Source organism: Sapajus apella, unplaced genomic scaffold (assembly GCF_009761245.1).
Source record: "Sapajus apella isolate SASKATOON/1434 unplaced genomic scaffold, GSC_monkey_1.0 scaffold49, whole genome shotgun sequence".
Lineage (NCBI taxonomy): Eukaryota > Metazoa > Chordata > Mammalia > Primates > Cebidae > Sapajus > Sapajus apella.
The window spans coordinates 16,351,585-16,372,750 of NW_022436989.1; the positions used below are offsets into that span (position 1 = coordinate 16,351,585).

General features: G+C 38.6%; 1 protein-coding gene and 1 pseudogene across 3 annotated transcripts in view; one reads left to right on the plus strand and one right to left on the minus strand.

The window, feature by feature from the left end:
* The window catches only part of COG2 (component of oligomeric golgi complex 2), a 57,949-nt gene that overhangs the window by 20,234 nt on the left and 16,549 nt on the right, over positions 1 to 21,166 (minus strand). For both annotated transcript variants that reach the window (XM_032242360.1, XM_032242359.1), the window contains exons 2-8: positions 15,871 to 16,032; positions 14,667 to 14,732; positions 12,694 to 12,774; positions 10,992 to 11,095; positions 5,713 to 5,821; positions 4,967 to 5,146; positions 2,836 to 2,960 (exon numbers count right to left, since the gene is read on the minus strand). In XM_032242360.1, coding sequence (XP_032098251.1) covers positions 2,836 to 2,960; positions 4,967 to 5,146; positions 5,713 to 5,821; positions 10,992 to 11,095; positions 12,694 to 12,774; positions 14,667 to 14,732; positions 15,871 to 16,032 — 827 coding nt within the window. The remainder of the gene's footprint in view (positions 1 to 2,835; positions 2,961 to 4,966; positions 5,147 to 5,712; positions 5,822 to 10,991; positions 11,096 to 12,693; positions 12,775 to 14,666; positions 14,733 to 15,870; positions 16,033 to 21,166) is intronic.
* Positions 17,593 to 18,203, plus strand: LOC116526093 (annotated as a pseudogene). The gene has a single exon (XR_004257963.1). The product of XR_004257963.1 is annotated as a cystatin-B pseudogene (transcript).

The window sequence follows — 21,166 nt, forward strand, 5'->3', positions numbered from 1 at the left end:
ACAATGTTCTTTTGCGTGTGCCTGTCTTATTTTGTCTTTTTTTTTTAGCACCAGATTTTAAATTCCAAATTCCCAAACGTAGATGACAGGCAGCATTGAGAGAAAAGTATGTGCTCTGGAGACGGTATACCTGATTCAAATATTGAAGCACGGGCAAATCATTTAACTTCTCTGTGCTTTGCTTTCTTCATCTTTAAAATGATGATGATAATAGTACCAACTTCACAAAGGCACTATAAGAATTAATATTTGTAAAGTACTTAGGATAGTGCCTAACATACTGTAAAAACCCTATGTTAGAAACGGTTAAATAAATAAGCTAATAAGTAAGGGAGATTCCTTAAGTCTCTCACAAACTTAAAGACCCATAATCATCTCTTCTAGGCAAAAACCATTTCACTATCTGCCCACCTTGTTTCATATTGTGTATTATGCTCTATTTTAAGGTAATTTTTAAAAATTGTAAACAATTTGATAAATGTTCTTATTTCAGCAAAACTGGGAGTTTTGTAACTAAGTTGCCATATCAAGGTGGGACTTAACATTCCAGTAAGTTATCAAAATAAAATTTTAAAAAGTTTTCATAATTTTCCTGCTTAACAAAAATTATCAAGACAGGTAAGTTATAAAGGAAGCTTTGCTTCACTGTCCAGGAAGAAGAGCTAGCAAATAAAGTTATGATAGTTTCACCTAAGTATTGATAAGAAATTACTGGTGAGGGTGGAGGAGGATGAGGGAGGGGAAAGAAGATGACTGCTTCCCATATACCCAGTTCCACACATCAGATTATACACTTTCAAATAATAAGAGCTGGCTCTGTTAAGGTATCTAGAGAAAGAAAGCACAAAATTGAGGACTTTAAACTACAGATAAACATAATATAACCACTATTAAATGACAACATTTCCTCATTCCCAAAGTTAATGTCTAATTAAAGCCCCCAAAGAGAAATGTAAAACCTGCAAGATGAACAGCTGACACAGATGACTGATTAGAAAAGCTCATCTGTATACTCCGGAGAATAAACACGAATGTTGCTGGTGCTGCCGATTATAAAGTTCATGAAGGGTGATACACGATAAAAGAAAAGAGTGTCCAGGGAAGCACCAAGCATCTGGAAATCTGAAGCCAGGAGCTGAGCAAGGGAAAGAAAGGGATACGCAAAACCTACCACAACACAGTGATGGGCTAGCAGCAGATGATGATGACCTTGCAAAGTATAGTTCAGATTGTTCAAATCTCTGAGCCTTCTACACGAATTCTCCCACACGGAAAACTATGGAAAAGATCCCCCAAAGCTTTGAAGCTGGACCCAGACTGGTCCTGTCAAATCTAATGGCTGGTTGTTTCATATCTATGGCTTCTTTCACTTTATATCACGATTTCTGCTACATTCTTATCCCCAAATCCAACTAAATCCTATGATTATAAACAAAAGTAGCAAAACTAGGCTTCACCTTAAGTGGTGCAGAGGAAATAGAGAGGATACTGCAAAGGCCAAGCAGCACATTAATCACCCCGCATTTCTGCAAAGAACTAAATTCAAGGCCAAATACATTGCTTGCTCCATAAAAACAGAGACCTTATTTGCCTTTCGATCATTAAAAACGGTTAACTCTTTAATTCTGCAAACACTAACTGGGCAGTTGCTAGCTCTAAACCACCGTGTCAGGAGGCAGGGGAAGGTGTGAGCAGTGCAAGATTGATCACAATGCAAGACGGCAATCACCACTCAGCAGAAGCAAGAGCAACACGTCCACAATCCAGAGGACATGAATACTGAGCATTAGGATCAACAATGGTCTTTTTTTTTTTTTTTTTTTTTTTAAGATGGGATTTTTATCGTGTTGCCCAGGCTGGTCTTGAACTCCTGGTCTCAAGCAATTCACCCGAATTGGCCTCTCAAAGTGCTGGGATCACAGGTGTGAGTCAACACGCCCAACCAAAAATGGCCTCTTGAAGGAAGTGGTATCTGAGCTGGAGCTTCCTGTGGAGAGGCAGTTTGACAGGAAGACAAAGGACACAGCAAGAACAGCAAGCAGAGGAAAAACACAGATGCACGTGACTACAGGGGAGCTGGGGACAGGCAGCGAGCACTGTGTGGCTGGAGCATCCAGGGCTATGGAGGGAACATTCCATGGCAGGGAGAGTTGTACAGTGGACAGCTACCAGTCCAGATCAGAAAGGTCCTCATGCCCTGCTTAGAAAAGCCTGGATCTTCCTCCATGCACACTTAGAAGCCACTGAAGATTTACGAAGAAATCTATGAATCTCAGATTTCTGGGTAAATGTGACTGTCAGAAGACTAGAGAGGGAGAGACTGGAAGCAAGGAGACAGGGTGGGAGATTCTATGATTCTGGACAACAGATGACAAGTCCTGGACTGGGGCAATAGCAATAGTGAAAAGTAATGGGATGTTTATGAAAGAGAATCGGGAAGTCATAGAAACTGAACAAAAGGAGGAAAATGAAGATGACTTCACAATTAGTATAAAACTTGTTGAATTAAATTGAATTGATACTCATAGACAGATTACGACATATTAGAATCACAGAAGGAAAGCCATTTTGACTTCAAACTAAATTTAGGAAAAAGTGCCGAGAAGAGGAAAGGATAGGCTTTGGATTCGGAGATACGATCTTTAGTCTCAGCTTCATCTCTGTTTCCACATCTGTGAACTGAGGCTAATGGAACCTGCCTCACAGTATCGAAGGTAGAGACAATGAAATCACAAGATTCATAATGGATTCAGTTCATACAAGTTGTCCACCTGCAATTAATAAGTGTGGTCACTGAAAGGAAGGTGAAGGTCCACGCAGGGCCGTTTAAATTACCTAGAGATGGCTCCTCCTGTAACTTCTCGAAGAAGGCGGCAATGGTGAGGCACAAACTCCAGAAGTTTATTATACATGACCTGAAGGCCATTGGGATGAGATTCAACAAACTGCTCTATAATCACCTATTAAAAGGAATATCATTTTTTAAAAAAGCATTTAAAAGGGAAGTACAAACTATATATTTCAGAAAAAACAATAAACCTTACAAATGTGCTTCCTCACGCTCACCCTCCTCCCTGTGACATATTTTCTAAACAGTAAATAACAGGTCACATTCAAAACTACTTCCTCAGATTAGGCTGCATAGTTATGACTGTGGCGGAGACATGGGCTGATAAACCATGCACACTGATCTGCTTCCCTGTGAGTCTGAAAGCAAAATAACACCTTTCAAAAAAAGATTTAAAGCAGAGCACACAATTCTCCACTACAACTCCTCACTGTCTTCATCCTAGCCTTTTCTTCTACCATCATTCAGATTAGGGAAAGGTTTGAGGCAGAGAAAGACAGAAGAAAATACATTAGTTTATTATTTTATTTTTTGTGATAAAATTGAGAGTCAAGAATAATATGACAAGATGAATTTAAATAAAATACAATGTGGCTACTTAATTTAACATGCCACTGAAACTTCAAATATTTCTTTATCACACTAGATTCAGTTCAGTGAAAAAAGAATACATTAGTGACTAAAGTATTTTCACTGGTTGGGTGTGGTGGCTCATGCCTGTAATCCCAGCACTTTGGGAGACCAAGGTGGGCAGATCACTTGAGTTGAAGAGTTCAAGATCAGCCTGGACAACATGGCAAAACCTTGTCTCTACAGAAAATACAAAAAAAAAAAAAAAAAAAAATAGCCAGACATGGTGGTGTGTACCTGTAGTTCCAGCTACCTGGGAGGCTGAGGTGGGAGAACTGCCTGAGCCCAGGAGGTTGAGGCTACCAGTGAGCCATGATCATGCCACTGCACTATAGCCTGGGCAATAAAGCGAGACTCTGTCCCCAGAAACACACACACACACACACACACACACACACACACACACACACACACAAGATTTTCACTTATTGACAAAGAAATAATGTACATAATTTTTTCACCCCCGTAGACAGCTATAGAATATAACAAGATATAAACAGAGAGAAATGAAAGATCATTTATTTTTAGTAATCTTAACAAGGTCAAAATGATTATTAAAATTAGTCTCGAAATTTCATTTTTATCATTGGGATTCTCAACTTTCTGCTATAAAAAAATAAAAAAACGTTCTCCCTGAAATCATGTGAGTATAATGTTTGTATTTACTAACAGTCAGAACGTTCACACTGACGGGACACTGGAGGAAAGTCCCCAAACACTGAGGATGGGCTCAGTGGCTTCTGTCAGTTTGAACTTCATGACGCTGGTGTTTCTGTATCCCATAAACTGTTGCATATCAGTAAATTTAGGTGGCACAATCTATATTCTGGCTGCTCAGACGCAGGATATACTTACTTCCTGTATTTTAACTATATCCTAATAGGTGAAGGATACTGCGTAGCCGAGTTCTAGAGATAAGGTATTACTTGGCTAATTTGCTATAAAACGCTTGATCTTTGAATATTCTTCCTCTCACCCTCCCGCTCCAGCAGACTCCTCTGTATTTTTCAAGGCATGGGACAAATGTCATGTATTTCCTATAGACTTGAGGGTACCACTGTCTACCCCAGTGCTCTCTGCGCCTTCCTCCTACGCTGCAGTGTTGTCACCGCTTAACTGCCTTAGTCCACCCACAAGACCAGTGGTTGGAAAACATTCTTTTAACAACTACTGAGGAACAATCACCTCCCATAAAATTGACCTAAAAACGCATGGATGCACACCTTCTCCCTAGGTGAGAATCTCGCCCTTGAAGCCTGAGCCACAGCCTAGCTAGGACACCTGAGAAGGCACGCCCAATTCCTGGCATTGTAACATTACTTCTCAACTGTAACCCACAGAGACCAAGCCTTCCTTACAGCTGATACTGCAGAACTGAGAATCTTTCCCAAAAGATTTCTGTTCTATCTTCTTATCTTTCTCACACCCAGTAAAGAGTCAAAGACAGAGCAGATCCTCATGAACGTTAGTTAAGGGAGGTTCACAGACCTCGTCTATGTATGGTTTCACTAGTACTTGACCAACTAAGGCCTCCGCGTCCCGAGTCTTGTCAATCGTGGCGTAAGTCCGCAAGCAGTGCCGTATTATATCGACGTCAGAAGTCTGAAGGCCTTCTAATAGGAGACCTTCCAGTGACTGCTGTAACATGGCTGTAATGCCAGCTATGCGCTGCAAGAAAAGGTAAGTAAAAAAAGCTTTAGTTGGAACAATTTCTGAAGCTGCAAATAGATACATAACAAGCCTCTCACACCAAGATGGTGACATACATAAAATCAAAATAATAACTTTTCCTGGGGAATAACAATAAATTCTCCACCCCAATGTCTTTATAAGTACATATCTGCTTCATCAGAGAAGAATTTAGACAGAATTACAGAATGAGAAAAAGTTATCTTCCTCTTAAGCTACAGAGTCAATCTTTAGGAAACATCATGGATTTGAAATCCAGTTAAGGGCTTTGGATAAATTAATTGTCCACATCATATAATACATCCAATTCCATGAAATTCAGAATTAACTTTACTCTTACAATCTGGAGAATGTGACTGAGTCTTTACACAAAATCTATATAATAATGTGTGACACTTAGGAAGCTGGAGCCCAAAAATCAAAAATTGAAAAAAAATTCAAGGCTACCTTCAAAATCCTGTAGATCAACAATATTTCTAGGTTAAATGAAAATTATTCAGCAAGTTCCTAACCACCAAACTGTGGAAATCCAAAACAACACTTACCGGTCTTACTTTGTCCAAAAGAGGCATGCCTTTGCTTTGAACGGCATGAAACTGTAACTGGTTAAATTCTGTAGCAATTCTCTCCAAAATTTGTCCAGTCAAAAGTGGGCTAGTAGAGAAAACAATTATAGAAATTTAACCCCTAAGGTCTGTATTTCCAAGAGAACACATCACACGACTGCTTTCACATCCACTATGTTTTGACTTTTGTCAGTGTTTTACACAGCCGCCTTGCTACAAGGTGAAAGCTAAAGTGTCTTTTGTGCCATCAATCAATGCTCCCCAGGAGCCATATGCACAGCATGTTCTGAGTGCACCGGGGAATCTGTTGAGTACAAGCTACTGATGCTGCCCGGCCTTGACCCACAGGGACCAGAAAGCAGCAGGATTGGCTTGGCCTGGGTGTGTGCAATTACGTGTTTCTGCCACTGACTCCAAGCTCGCCCATTCATGATCTTCTTCAGCTTTAACCTCCCTTCTTTTTCCCTCTTGCCCCTCTACCTACTTCTCTTTCCAACCCATTTCTTATAGCTGGATCCTTTCTACTTCTCTGCCTGCCTCAGTCTCCTTTCTAAAATACTTCTAAATATTTCTAAAATACCAAATACTTTTGCCTCCTCAATAAATGAAACTGACCCTCCAGCAGCAATAAATATCTCAAAATACCTTATTTTAAATCTAAATAGTAATAGCTTACTTTAAAATTACATTTGTCAAACAGCAAGAGCAGTCAACCTATATGCTCTGGGTCCTAGTGAGAGGACATTCTTTACAATATCTGCCACAAAATATAATAAATGCACTCCCCCCAAATATAAAGTGTCAATATCACTCAAAACGAAGTAAAAAAAAAAAAAAATAGCAGAGGAGAAGTATAAAGGCATAAGCGCCTGCTGTGTATGCTGAGGCATCCTCTATCTGATGCCTCACCAGTTAGTGAGGGAAAATGTCCACATCATAAGGACATGTGAAATGCCGCATTGAGACCATCAGTGGTCTACCCAGTTCTGTATTTGTAGCACCCAAACTAGTTTAGAGGAACGGGAACTGCCCAGTGTGATCAACCAAAAAGGTTAACTCTGTCTTGAATATCCCTAACTCTTTCCTGAATAATCTTGTGCGAATTAATTATTTATAAACCATCTGAATGTTTTTTGGCTTAACAAGCACGGTATATCTACTATTCAGTAATATTCCCCTAGTTCTACCTTCTCTACAGCTCAAATTTGTAGATCTGAATTTAAGAAAAGCTCCTCAAAGATGATTCAGAGTAAGGAAGAGTACAGTGTCTATTATACTGAATATAATGAGGAAGGAGGCCTAAGCATCTAAGACCACCTCCCACTTGCATTTCAACAGGAGAAGTAAAGGCTGGCAGACTGGGCGCCACCTTAATCGTCCTCCTACAGATTACAGGCATGGTATGGAGGAATCTTTCCAGAAGGCATTGTTTTTACTTAAACAAGATCAAACCCCCACCTAAGCCACATACACCATACCTACTCCATGGACCAAGACCTTTTCACATGTAATTTCCAGAGTTGTGAGCCCAAGACCCTTTCACATGTAATTTCTAGAGTTGGAAGCCTTTAAAAGGGCAGGGACTTTTGTGAACTCGAACTTGGCCGTTAGGCAACTATGCTGCCTTGCTCCTGGCTGAATAAATCACCCCTTCTTTCCTAGATGTTTGTTTCTTGAGGCTGTTCCTATTTTAATAACATACTGAATAGAATAGAATACAATCATATAATAGTATGTCTAAAATAGAAATCACTGAGGTAATCAGAAGCCCGTTCCCCACTAGTGGGTGATGTTTGGTATCTTTTCTTAGGTACCTACTAGTTCCAGACACTGTGGGTGTGATGATGTGGAGCCTTACAGACTGATGGAGAAGGCATGCAAGTCAATCAGCAGTTCCAGCCTCAACCACAGTTGTCTGGTGGATGTCCTGGAGGCCTGCTGCATGCATGGAGATGGAGTGTCTAACTCTGAAAGGTCAGGGAAGACTTCCTAAAAGAGATGGTCTTATAATCGAGTTTTATGGAAGGGAACTCCTGTGGTATCTTGTTTGTACTTTCTCTCACAGAACAGAGTGAGACAGTTTTAAAGAAAGCAAGAGGGATCAATAGTATCCACACAAGAGAGAAGAATAAATTTTACGAAACAAATCCATATAGTTTTATAACCTCTTTTCCCACTTAGCACAGTGTCTTGAACCTTTCCATACTTTAAGCATGTTTTGAGCTAGATCTGGATGGAATAAAAGAAATCAGGCAGGTGAAAGGGAGGTAGAAGTTAAAGGAAGAGCTTTTACTACAACAAATGGCCATACATCATAAAAGTAAGGAAGCATAAATCAGCAATGCTGATTTATGGGCAGTCAGGGAACCACAAAACCACAAGTAGTTCTGAACAGCTTTAGTGAGGAATACAGAGTGGCAAGGAGCAGCTTGGGCATTTAAGATTTACCCTAAAAACACTGGGAAACCATTGCTTCCCAATCAAATTGGCAAGTCTCCATAAGCAAGCCTGTAGCCTGAAAGTCTGAAGTCCTGCTTGCTTCGGCTGATGTCTCCCACCCCCTGCCTGCGTTCGCCATTGTCCCTGATTGCCCAGCGGAGCTTCCCCAGACAAGCCTCTCACCCAGCCCTGCCATCTTAACTGTTCTTATGATAATGTAAATACCTCTCACCCAAACCTGCCATTGTAACTCAACTTGTGGTCATGTATACTCCTTGCCCCTACTCCCCACCACTGTAACTGAACTTACTCTGCAACACCCCCACCCCCCCAAAAAAACTACCCAAACCTATAAAACCAACTCCTATCCCACTGCCCTTTGCTAATGCCCTTTTTGGCCTTAGCCCACCTGCACCCAGTTGAATAAACAGCCATGTTGCTCACACAAAGCTTGTTTGGAAGGTCTCGTCATTCAAAGCGGCATTTTTCAACACAAATAGTAAGATGTGATTAGACAAATCTGAAAGATCCATCTGGCAGCTACAGATTTAATTGTCATAGAGAAAATGAGAGGGCAGTCAGGAAGCCATCCCTGAAATGAGACAATGGGAGAACCCAGAGGGGGAGGCAGACATCTCTCAAATCTCAGAGACACTACAGCTGTGACTTTCCAGGGCTTGCCTAGCAAATGAAGGGAGATGAAGATGAAAAGGAGAAAATGACTCCCCCAAGATGTCTAGCCTGGTTACTGAAGGAAAAGAAGGCATCCTTTCCTAAGACAAGGAATGAAAGAGAAGAATAAAATGTTTTTGCTGGTAGAGAGAGGCAGGGAAAAAAGATGAGAGCTCAGTTTTCAACATGATGAATGTGAGGTGCCTGCAGGGCGTCTACTAGACTCCCCACAGTCATCAGACTGATGGGTCTGAGGACTACAGAAGTTTGCAGATAAAGAGATCAGCATCCAAGAGGCCATTAAAACCATGGGGTTGGATGAGGTTATCCAGAAGGTGCTGATCAAGAGCCCAGTACCAAAAACAGTGCCCTGGTACTTTCTCCAGTGCCCTGGAGAAAGCAGGCATGAAAGAGGGCAGTGGAGTCCATCAAAGGAACAGAATAGGAATGGGGAAGGAGGAAAAGAAAACGGGGAGCAGGTATCACAGATGCCGAGTGAGGACACAGTAGGGAGGGGCTGTCAACGCTGTTGAGTGGAAAACAGAGCAGCCCAGTTAGTCAAATAGGGCTCCACTGGGCTCTCAGAACAGACACTGATGGGGACTCTGATGAGCGCAAATGAAAGGGAACAGAAGGGACAGAAGCACAAGAGCCACAGGCTGAAGAAACAAAGATGGCAGGGACTGACCACTTACTTATACATCTTGATCAGGAAAGAAAGCAGAGACCTAGGACACGAGAACGGTTTCCTTTTGGGATGCCTCATCTCCTCATCTATAAAATGAGAGATATGAAGCATATTGTCTCTATAGTCTCTTCAAATCTAAACTTCTGATTCCTAAAATTAAGAAATCCAACTTTCCTTGTTAGTATGATGAGGACTTTGAACTGCAGGTATATTCCATTTGATCCTGGTTAGTTTTCCTGCAGCTTATCCCATATTAGTCAAGGAAAAATATGATGGCTATCAACGTGACTTTCAGAGATGCTTGTGTCAGGCCCAAACTAGACATGTATGAGGGTCTACTCTATAGCTACCAATCCTGCAAGTGAAGTTCCTATTTGCCTTATATGTCAACACCAAGACATAAAGTGAAGTAACCTGACTCAGGCTACTCAGCTGGTACATGCGACATAAGCCCACGCTCTTTCCACTGGACCATGAGGCTTCCCATTGGTGTTCATAATGATCCATTCAATTCACTTTCTGAGTCACTCAACTACCTGGCTGATTTTAAATTCAGTGTAGGAAGGTAATAAGACATTACAGTATAACAAAGGAAACAGTCATCTTTTGCTTATTTCATAAGCTTCTTATTTGCCGTTAATAAATTTCAATGAAATGTGTGCTGTACTATTTGTTAATTATGTAATACTCATGCCTTTTGAACCTCAAGATACAACAACTGGAATATTCTGGGCCTGTCTAAGTAATCTAAGATGACTGCTATTCCACACCTTGAAGACCAATAGGGATTTTACTACCCTATGGGTAAGGCAATTTCGAAAATAAAAATCTTCCACAGAAAGCACACATTCTGACTCCCTGAAAGGTGTTGTGTTGCAACAGTGGCCTACGACCATCAAGTTCTATATAATAACATGTGTAAGCTTTACCATTTCATGTACTCTGCTTTGCTTGGGCTACATTTAAAAATACTAAGCCATAGGCTGGGCGTGGTGGCTCACGCCTGTAATCCAAGCACTTTGGAGGCCAAGGCGGGCAGATCACCTGAGGTTGGGAGTTCAAGACCAGCCTGACCAACAGTATGTTGGTCAGGCTTTATCAAAAAAAAAAAAACTTTTGGGATTTGGATAGGGATCAATACTTCGAGTTGTACTGACATCTTAACAATATTACCTTTTCCAATTCATGAGCAAAGTTGTCTTTCCATTTATTTATATCTTCTTTAATTTGTATCAGCAATGTTTTATAGTTTTCAATATATTTGTCTTTACGTCCTTGATTGTATTTATTATAAATACTTTATTATTTTCAATAAAGTTATTTTCTTGCTTTCAAAAAAAAAAATACTAAGCCATAGACTGGGATTTTCTTTTTTATCAGAAATGAGTTCTAACTAAAAACAATTTTTACCCTGGGTGTAAAGTATTAATTTATGAGTTATTTAGTAAAAAATACCTACCTGCTTGCTTCTAGTGCAGATGTTTCTTTAGAGCTTTGAGAGTTTAAGATTTTTTCAATTTTCTCAACTGACCGAATAACTTGTATAAGCCTCAACACGCACATCTAGAAATAAAAATTAAGGAAAAAGAGTTATTGTCATGTTTAATCTTAATTATCTTATTTCATCATCCTAAGTGCAGGAAAGTACAAAGCCAAAAGTCAATGTAAAATTACTTATAGCATTCTACATTTTAAATATTTTACATAACACTAAATTCCAAAGAATGCAAATCTTCTGGCTTTTTAGAACAAACAAATTTTAGTATTCTATCACAATTTTAGAATTTTAAAAAATCTAGCTCTTTTGGTTTCTTATTTTCTTTTATTTTGAGACGGAGTCTCGTTCTGTTACCCAGGCTGGAGTGCAGTGGCACAATCTCGGCTCACTGCAACCTCTGCTTCCCGCGTTCAAGTGATTCTTTTGCCTCGGCTTCCTGAGTAGCTGGGATTACAGAAGTGCACCACCACACCCGGCTAATTTTTGAATTTAGTAGAGATGGGGTTTCACCATATTGGCCAGGCTGGTCTCGAACTCCTGGCCTCATGATCTGCCTGCCTCAGCCTCCCAAAGTGCTGGGATTACAGGCATGAGCCACTGTGCCTGGCCGGTTTCGTATATTTTATCTTTATTCCCTTTTTCTTTTCCCCATCTTTTTTTGAGATAGGGTCTCACTCTATCACCCAGGCTGGAGTGCAGTGCTGTGATCTTGGCTCACTGTAGCCTCAACCTCCCAGGCTCAAGTAATCCTCCCACCTCAGCCTCCCTAGTAGCTGGGACTACAGGTGCAGACCACCATATCTGGCTAATTTTTTTTTTTTTAATTTCTTGTAAAGACAGGGTTTTGCTATGTTGCCCAGGCTGGTATCAAAGTTCTGAGCTCACGCGATCTGCCCGCCTCAGCCTCTCAAAGTGCTGAGATTACAGGGGTGAGCCATCACACCTGGCCTCTTCCCCATCTTAAATAAACCTTTATTTTGGTACATGTATTTTCTTAAGATCCTTTTCTCATGTTTTAGTTTTTGATCATATTTGTCCTCTTCATTTATATGTGCATGATATACCGATAAACTTACGTGCCAATTTATTAAATACATTTATTATACAAGGCAGATATTATCAAGGAGTTTGAGGAACGTTATAAAAACTCATTGTTAAAATAACAACAACAAAAAAAGTCATTCATTAAATAAACAGTTGCAAAGCATCTATTATGAACCAAGGTATTCTTCCACACACTGGGACATAGGTAAATAAAACAGGCAAAACTCCCCTCTCTCATGAAGTGGACAATCTTTTCTAACAATGCACTACATTCCTGAATCTTTGAACAAAAGCTGAGAAGGGATCTAAGGGAGAAACAAACAGAAGATCTCTAAAATAGTCTTCTCAAAAAATAAAAAATAAAAATAAATAAAATAGGCTCCTCTCCCTTGAGATTTAAAAAAGTGTGCTTCGGTACCAAAGTTATCAAAAGAAAAATACATACATAAATACATATAATAAATAAATTTGAAAAACACTTGTGTATAAAAGAGAGACATCATGCTCCTCTCTGCAAAAGTACCAAGAAGACTAAATCAGAACATATGCCTAAAAGCGCTTGTTACTACAAGCTGCTACAGTGAGTCAATGCTTTAATATTATAAATATTTGAGTATACCTTTTTTTTCCTAATGTCCTCTTGTTTAGACATTCGTTCATCAACTGCCCGAATTCCTTCACTGACAGATGATCTAAGGCTCTTTAAAAGAAAAAAAAAAAAGTACTGCAGAGATTGTTTTCTAACATTATTGAATTTACACATTTAATTAAATTCCACAGGACTTAATACCTACAGGCCAGTATTATGCAGATATTGACAAATTACAAAATATTAGACACAATTTCTGTTTGTGTCTCATGATTTGGGGGAAAAATGACATATAAAGCTAAGGTCATGCAGGGTTGGCTTCGAAAAGAAAATCAATCTACATACAATGAGCATCACAGGTGATCAGGGTAAAGAAACCTGAGTCAAAGTATAAGGGTGTCTGGTGGAGGAGATGAGACTTGAGGTAGATTCTAAAAATTTGTGGATGCTGACAAGCACAGAGAGAAGATTATCAGAAGACAAGGTAGAAAGACAGAACAGTTATGACATATTTCAGGACCAGTGAGGAATACCTCTGGGGGTACTGCAGGCTTCAACATGGACAAAAGTAGACATAAAACAGGAGGGGTTAATTCAAGAGGGTCGTGACAAGATCTTTAGACTAGATTCTACACATTTTAAAAGTACTAATATATCATGAAAAAGTTGTTTTGGGAAAATTCAGAATCAAGAAGTCAAGAACCAGAGGCAAGGAAAAGGGCGACTTCTTAAGTGGAGAAACATGTCCAGAAGCTAATGAATTAATTAGAAATCAGGGCCAAAATGAAGGTAAAGGAAAAACTAGAATAAACTGGAGAAACAAAAATTCTATAGAAAAGTGAATTCATTCATTCCACAAATGTTATGAAATACCTATTAAATGTCAGCTATTGTGGATACCAATGAGGGCGCTATGGTGAACAAGATAGAAATAGTCTCATTTCTCAATAATTGCAGAATCTCATAGACTAGCTTCATGAGTTAGAGATCAAAAAGGAAGAACAGGTCTATAGGTAAACCAATCAGGAAAAAGGTGGTTCCAGAGACAGTTGTGGGAAGAGGGCATGAGCCACCATGCCCGGCCAAGACTTCTTTTTTAAGAATTACTCCTTGCCTGTATTCCTATGGACTTCTAAACACTGACATTTCTATTATTCTGCATTTTTTTCAGCATTACACATACATTGAATGTTTACTTATGTCACCTACTGTGAGCCTACTATGTGCCTGAGACTGTCCATGATATAGTGGTGATATATACAGGTAATAATGATGCAATGAATCAAGTTTATGACAGCTCATCAATGCTAAGAGAGCATGGAAGTCAGGGCACCTGACATCAACTGCAGGGTGGACCAGCAGGGACAGTGCAGGGTAGCACACTTTTCTGTTGAAAATGATGCCAAAACACCCCCCTCTACTGTTCATCCAGACGGAGTCCCTGTCTCCAATGGGTTAGACATGGTGAGTCCCAACTCACAGCAGACATTATCTTATAGAAACATTAAAATAAAATACAATGTCTATTAGTTATTACATTAATTTTACATTATCCTTCAGTTATATTAGGGTTTAAAGCGCTTCTGCGGACTAGTCTAGGGACCTAACAATATATAAAATATTATTTAGGGAAATATTTGTAAAACTACACATTTTAAAAATAGAAGCTACTCCTAAATTGGTGACTACCTACATATGAGTGAGCTGACAGTAACGAGTTGAGTTTTCAAATAGCCTTCTCCTCCTCCTCCATTTTAAAGCTATCTACTCTAAGAATCTGTCATCTTCAAATCAAACATAAATTTTTTGGTTATAGTATCACATGCAAAAAAAAAAACCAAAAAAACGAGAATGATTTACAACTTTTCTGAGGGTATGATAATTACTAAACATTCAAAACACAAAAATAACAACCTAACAGATTAAAAGAATTCTTTTTTGGAGGGCCAAACAAGCAAATCCCGCCTTACGGTAAACTGTTTACTGTTATTTGGGAAACTTACCAGAACCTCTTCTCGTAATTGTCCCAAAGGCACCGAAAGTTGGTTGAGGGCTTTGTCCATGCCAACCTAAAGGCAGAAATCATGCTGACACACATACTTCACAATCAGGAGTACCAGCTAAGTATCTATTTAATGATCAAAGCACTGCTAGACTTAACATTATTCTTTCTGTACAATAAAATGAACAACCATATATTGCTAAGTAATAACAAATGCTAGTTTATAATAAACATTGTTGATAGAATGTGAAAAAAACCTTTGATGTAAAAGAAAACTATAAAAATAAGAGAAGTCATAATAAATAAAAGCCTCCTTAGGCACAATTTGCCTCTGAATAAAATATTTTAATGAATTTGAGAAATGTTAACTGGAGGTAAAAAGCTATCTGTCTGTAATTTACAATACTTGACCAGCTGATGTGAAGTCTGAAGGACTATATCTGTCCTAACCATTATAACCCTTGAGAAAAATCCAAATGAAACAGAATGGAAATATAATTTTCTAGGTTTCTAATCCTACTGCAACATTTATCTCAGATGTACATTTCCCAAATGCAAATGTGACTCACTAATTTTAATGCTTCTTAAAATTTCCATGGAAATGGCTACTTTCTGTACTTCTTTGGACAGAGTTTAAAAAGTAAAATAAAATAGGAACAGGATGACCAAAAGGTAAACTTTGAGAGTATTAAAACATAAGCACTTCTAACCTACGTTTATATAAACAACTGATATACTCATGACAAACTATTCTTACATTTTATAAAACCAAGCCTCCTAAAGATCAATATTGGCCAACGTTCTTTCAATCTAGCTCTGGCTAGCATATGTATCTGAAAGTAAATTAAGTATCTCCTTAAGAAGAGTTGATATTTGCTCTTGCAAATTGGTCTAAACCAGAGACATTTCATTGTAATCAGCAGCTAACGAAAACAACCATTATGCTATTACTAGCGCTTGCTTTTCACTAATAATATCAAATTCAAAAAATATTCAATTTAGAATAGTTTTAAATGAGTAAAGAAGCAAAACTGTATATAAATAAAGTCTGGTTATTTTATTGAGGAGATTAGTGATCTCTTCAAATTTCTACAGGGAACATCAACTAAAAGGTTTCTAAAAACACACAACACTTATTCGAATAAGTATGATTGAGAAAGAAATGGTATATGTGTAAATGTAGGGACCGTGGATTTAAAGTTTACCAAGTTTGTTGAAAGGTTGACAAAATCTGCATAATCCTTGTTGATGAGTTCGACCATGGCTGTTTTAAGAAGTTTATAGTAGAGCTCCAGATCATCTCTCAGTTCTTCCAGCTGGACCCGCTTCCTACAGTCAGACACAAAATGATCGACATCGAAATCTTCCTAAAAAATAAAACCAGGGAAGAAAAAATATGGCAATCATATCACAGTGACATATAAAAATGAAATGGAAGAAAGAATAAGAAAGTCCATTCCCATCATTTACAAGGCCATGTCGCTGCAGGAAGAAAGCATCTTGGCTTATACAGGACACTATGAAGGTGCTTGTTCATTTTATAAAGGTACCAAGAAGCGTGGCCCCTGACTGAGAACATTCTCTCCTATCGCCTAAAATTCTAAAAGTGAACTTCTTTTTCAAAACAACACAATTCAATCAGGTTCTTCTCAAAATAGAAACAATGTTTCCCCTTAATTTTAAAGTAACAAATGTTCAATGTAAAACTTTCAAACAACAAAGAACTATATTAAAAATCTCCATCAGAGTTAAAAAAAAAAAAAAGACAACCAAATTCTCATGCTGTAGAGATAAGTACTATTAATTTTTGTCTCTACTTAACATTGTGATTCACATCCTTCCAGATGTTTTTCTGTGTGTCGCATGCACACACAAAATCTTAATATTCATGCTGTTATGTAAACTGTTTTTTCCCATATAACAGTACAACTTGGATGTCTTTTATAATCCATATAAATTTGCATTCACATTTTACATGGATGTATTCCACTGAACAAGATGTGCAGAAGCTTGCTTAACCAATTTCCAGGTATTGGTCTCAGATGATTAGCTATGATCTCTGCTTCCCCTGAATAGCATTCTGATGCCCCAGTAGGCTGATATGCTTATGGCTAGCAAGTTACTGTCAACTTCACCTGTGACTTTGACTTTTATCCATCATGCTCTTTGATCACTGAGAATCAGAAGGGATGATTCCCAAACTTGTTAAGGCCACTTGAACTTATTACCATGATTACGTAATTTTATTAAATATTGTATGAACCAATGGAATATGAGTGGGAAAAAGATAACTTTTTTTATGAGAACTAAGGCAGATAGATGCTCTGGAAAAGATTTCATATAGGCAAACTACTAAGAAAATGCTTGTTGAATTAGATATGGGTGCAATAACCATGAACCTGGGAGAGCAGAGAGCAGGAGCATAATACAAGTCCAGAAGGTATCTATACCTAGATTCTTTGGAAATGCCTTCAGGTCCTCATTCAATGGAAAGAAACAAAAACTGAATGCTAAATATGGAAACTTAATCAGCAGATTAATTTTCAGATAAAAGAGCTTGGTACTACATCGATGGAGAATAAATATACACATATATGTTTTAAAATAAAATACTAAGGGCTGGGTGCGGTGGCTGACGCCTGTAATCCCAGCACTTTGGGAGGCCGAGACAGACGGATAACGAGGTCAGGAGATCGAGACCGGCCTCACCAACATGGTGAAACCCCACCTCTACTAAAAACACAAAAATGAGCCGGATGTAGAGGAAGGTGCCTGTAATCCCAGCTACTCAGGAGGCTGAGGCAGCAGAATTGCTGGGAAACCGGAAGGCAGAGGTTGCAGTGAGCCAAGATCACACCACTGCACTCCAGCCTGGGCAACAAGAGCGAAAGTCCATCTCAAAAAAAAAAAAAAAAAAAAAAAAAAGAAGAAAAGAAAATATTGGCCCAGTCTGCTCGCCGAGCCCCTCCGCCGCCGCCACGATGATGTGCAGGGCGCCCTCCGCCGCGCAGCCGGCCACCGCCAAGACCCAGAACATCGCCGACCAGGTGAGGTCCCAGCTTGAAGAAAAAGCAAACAAGAAGTTCCCCGTGTTTAAGGCTGTGTCCTTCAGGAGCCAGGTGGTTGCGGGGACGAACTACTTCATCAAGGTGCATGTCGGTGATGAGGAATTTGTCCACTTGCTAGTATTCCAGAGTCTCCCTCACGAAAACAAGCCCCTGACCTTGTCTAACTACCAGACCAACAAAGCCAAGCACGATGAGCTGTCCTATTTCTGACCCTGACTTCAGACAGGGTCCTTCCGCCGGAAGGCTGGTAATTAAATTATTCTGCGTCGACCGGAGCGTGCGCTTTGGATCATAAAATGAGCATCTCCCGGCTGCGCCCCACGAGTGGAAGGGGCCGGATGCAGCAGCTGCTCTTGCATTCCGCTTCCTAAATTTCATTGTGTTGATTTTTTTCCCCCTTCCAATCAGGGATCTTAATTACATTCAAAATATTTTCAAAAAATATATATTTTAAAAATCAAAAAAAAAAAAAAAAGAAAATATTAAGGTCTGTATGCATCATTTCTTCAGAGTACTTATTTATGTTTTTAGTTAACCAAATACCTGCCCTGATAGTGTCAGGTAAGAGGACTTCTTTCCAATCCATAATTTCATAGCCACTTACTGAAAAACCACCTGTTTCTTTATCTGGGGCCAAAATCAGCCTGGACGTCTTGCTTCTTGAGGCTACTTCAGACACCACCTTCCATTCACAGTTACATGGCACATCACAGAAAGAACATGGAGGCAGCAGTTGGCTTATAATCACAGCCTTGATACTAACCAGGCATATGGCTTTAGGCTAGATCACTTATCTTGCCTCAGCTAAATATTCTTTGAAGTCTGTCCAGATCTGAACTTCATGAAGCCATTCTAAATTGTATAATCTAGCTCCAATGAGCAAATGCTACTAGGTAATATGAGTACTCAACTTGCTACTTACCACTTACTTGTTCTTATCACTTATGTATTTCTTCTATATCAAAAGCTACCTGATGCAGATATTCTAAGAAACTTACTTCTTATGCTATGTGAATGTTCCATGTGAGCTTGAGAGTGTATTTTGCTGTTGTCGGATGAAGTATTCTACAGTTGTCTAAAAGAAACATGTTACATAGCATAAGAACTAAGTTTTTGTATCAGGCAGCATTTGCTGTAACAACAAACAACCCAAAACTCATAACAGCAGACACTTATTTCATTTGCCATAAATATTTTTACTTTATATTTTAGATTAAGCATTTTGAAATAACTTAAAATCAGTATCTTTGTGGCCAAATGACTTTTGATAGGGGTGCCAGGAGCATTCAGTGGATTAAGAAATGGTGCGGGGGGCCGGGCGCGGTGGCTCAAGCCTGTAATCCCAGCACTTTGGGAAGCCGAGGCGGGTGGATCACAAGGTCAAGAGATCGAGACCATCCTGGTCAACATGGTGAAACCCCGTCTCTACTAAAAATACAAAACATTAGCTGGGCATGGTGGTGCGTGCCTGTAATCCCAGCTACTCAGGAGGCTGAGGCAGGAGAATTGCCTGAACCCAGGAGGCGGAGGTTGCGGTGAGCCGAGATCGCGCCATTGCACTCCAGCCTGGGTAACATGAGTGAAACTCCGTCTCAAAAAAAAAAAAAGAAACGGTGCGGGGACAAGTGGATATCCAAGTGCAAAAGAATAAATTTAAATACTAACCTCATGTCATATACAAAAATATTTAACTCAAAATGGCTCAAAGACTTAAATATAAAAGCTAAAATGATAAAATTCTTAGAAGGAAATAGGTGAAAATTTGCATGAAATTTAAACACTAACCTCATAACATATGCAAAAAAAATTAACTCAAAACAGCTCAAAGACTTAAATATAAACACTAAAACAATAAAACTCTTAGAAGGAAATAGGTGGAAATTTGCATGAGTTTAGATTATGCAATGGTTTTTGGATATGACACCAAAAGCATAAGCAATCAAAGAAACAACAGATAAATTTAACTTAAAAATGTCCATGCATCAACGGACACTATTAAGAAAGTGAAAACACAACCCACAGAATGGGAGAAAATATTTGGAAATCACATATCTGACACGGGTTTAATAAATAACCCAATTTAAAAATGGACAAAGGATTTGAATAGACATTTCTCCAAAGACATACAAATGGGCGAAAAGCACATGAAAAAATGCTCAATATAATTAGTCATTAGGGAAATGAAAATCAAAACTACAATGAGATACCATTTCATACCCATGAGGATGATTATAATAAAAAAGGAGAAAGGGAGGAAAAACAGAAAATAAGTATTGATGAGGATGTAGAAAAACTAGAACCCTGATAAACTGCTCGTGAGAATGTAAAATAATATAGCAACTGTGGAAAACAGTCTGGCAGTTCCTCAAAAAGTTAAACACAGAATTACCCATCTATTCTCCTCCAAGATTATCCACTATTATGGTTGGAGGCTTTAAGAACTCTCTTTTGGAGATGTACAAATTCATTAGGCAGAAAAGTGGTTAAGGACATAGCTGAACTAACAATACCATTAATCAACTGGACATAACACTTCATTCAACAACAGCAACACACACGTTCTTCTCAAGCTCACATGGAATAATCACCAAGAAACACCACATTCTGAGCCATAAAAGACACCTTAAATTTAAAAAAAGAAAGAAATCATACAAAGTATATTTTTAGGCCAAATAGAATTAAACTGGAAATCAGTAACAGAAAGATATCTGAAAAAAACCAAAATACTTGGAGATTAAACACATTTCCAAATAACAGATAAGACAAAGAAGTCTCAAGAGAAAATATAACACATTTTGAATTAAATGAAAATAAAAAGATAACCTGGCAAAATATGTGGGGTACAGCAAAAACAGTGCTTAAATGGGAAAATACCACGTTGAATGCAAATATTAGAAAAGATGATCTAAAATCAATAACACAAACTTTCACCTTAGAAAACTAGAGGAGCAAATTAAATTTAAAGTAAGCAGAAAAAATAAGAGTAGAAATCAATGAAATTACAAATCAAAAATCAATAGAGAAAAATCAATGAAACCAAAAGCTGGTTCTTTAAAAAGATCAGTAAAATTGATAAACCTCTAGCCAGGAAAACCAAGACAAAAAAAATAAAAAGAAAAAACAAAAGCCACAAATATCAGAGAAAAGAGGGGCCATCACCCTTGTCACTGATGAATTTACCAAACATTTAAGGAAGAAATTATACAATTACAAGAAATCATGTAACTTTCTGTGATCTCTTCCAGAAAACAGAAGCAGAAGAAACACTTCCCAACTCATTCTATGAGGCTAGCATTACCCTAATACCAAAATAATACAGTATTTCAAGAAAGGAAAATTACAAACCAGCATTTTTTATGAATGCAGATGCAAAAATCCTTAATAAAGTGTTAGCAAATCAAATCCAATAATGTATTAAAAAATCATCCACCAT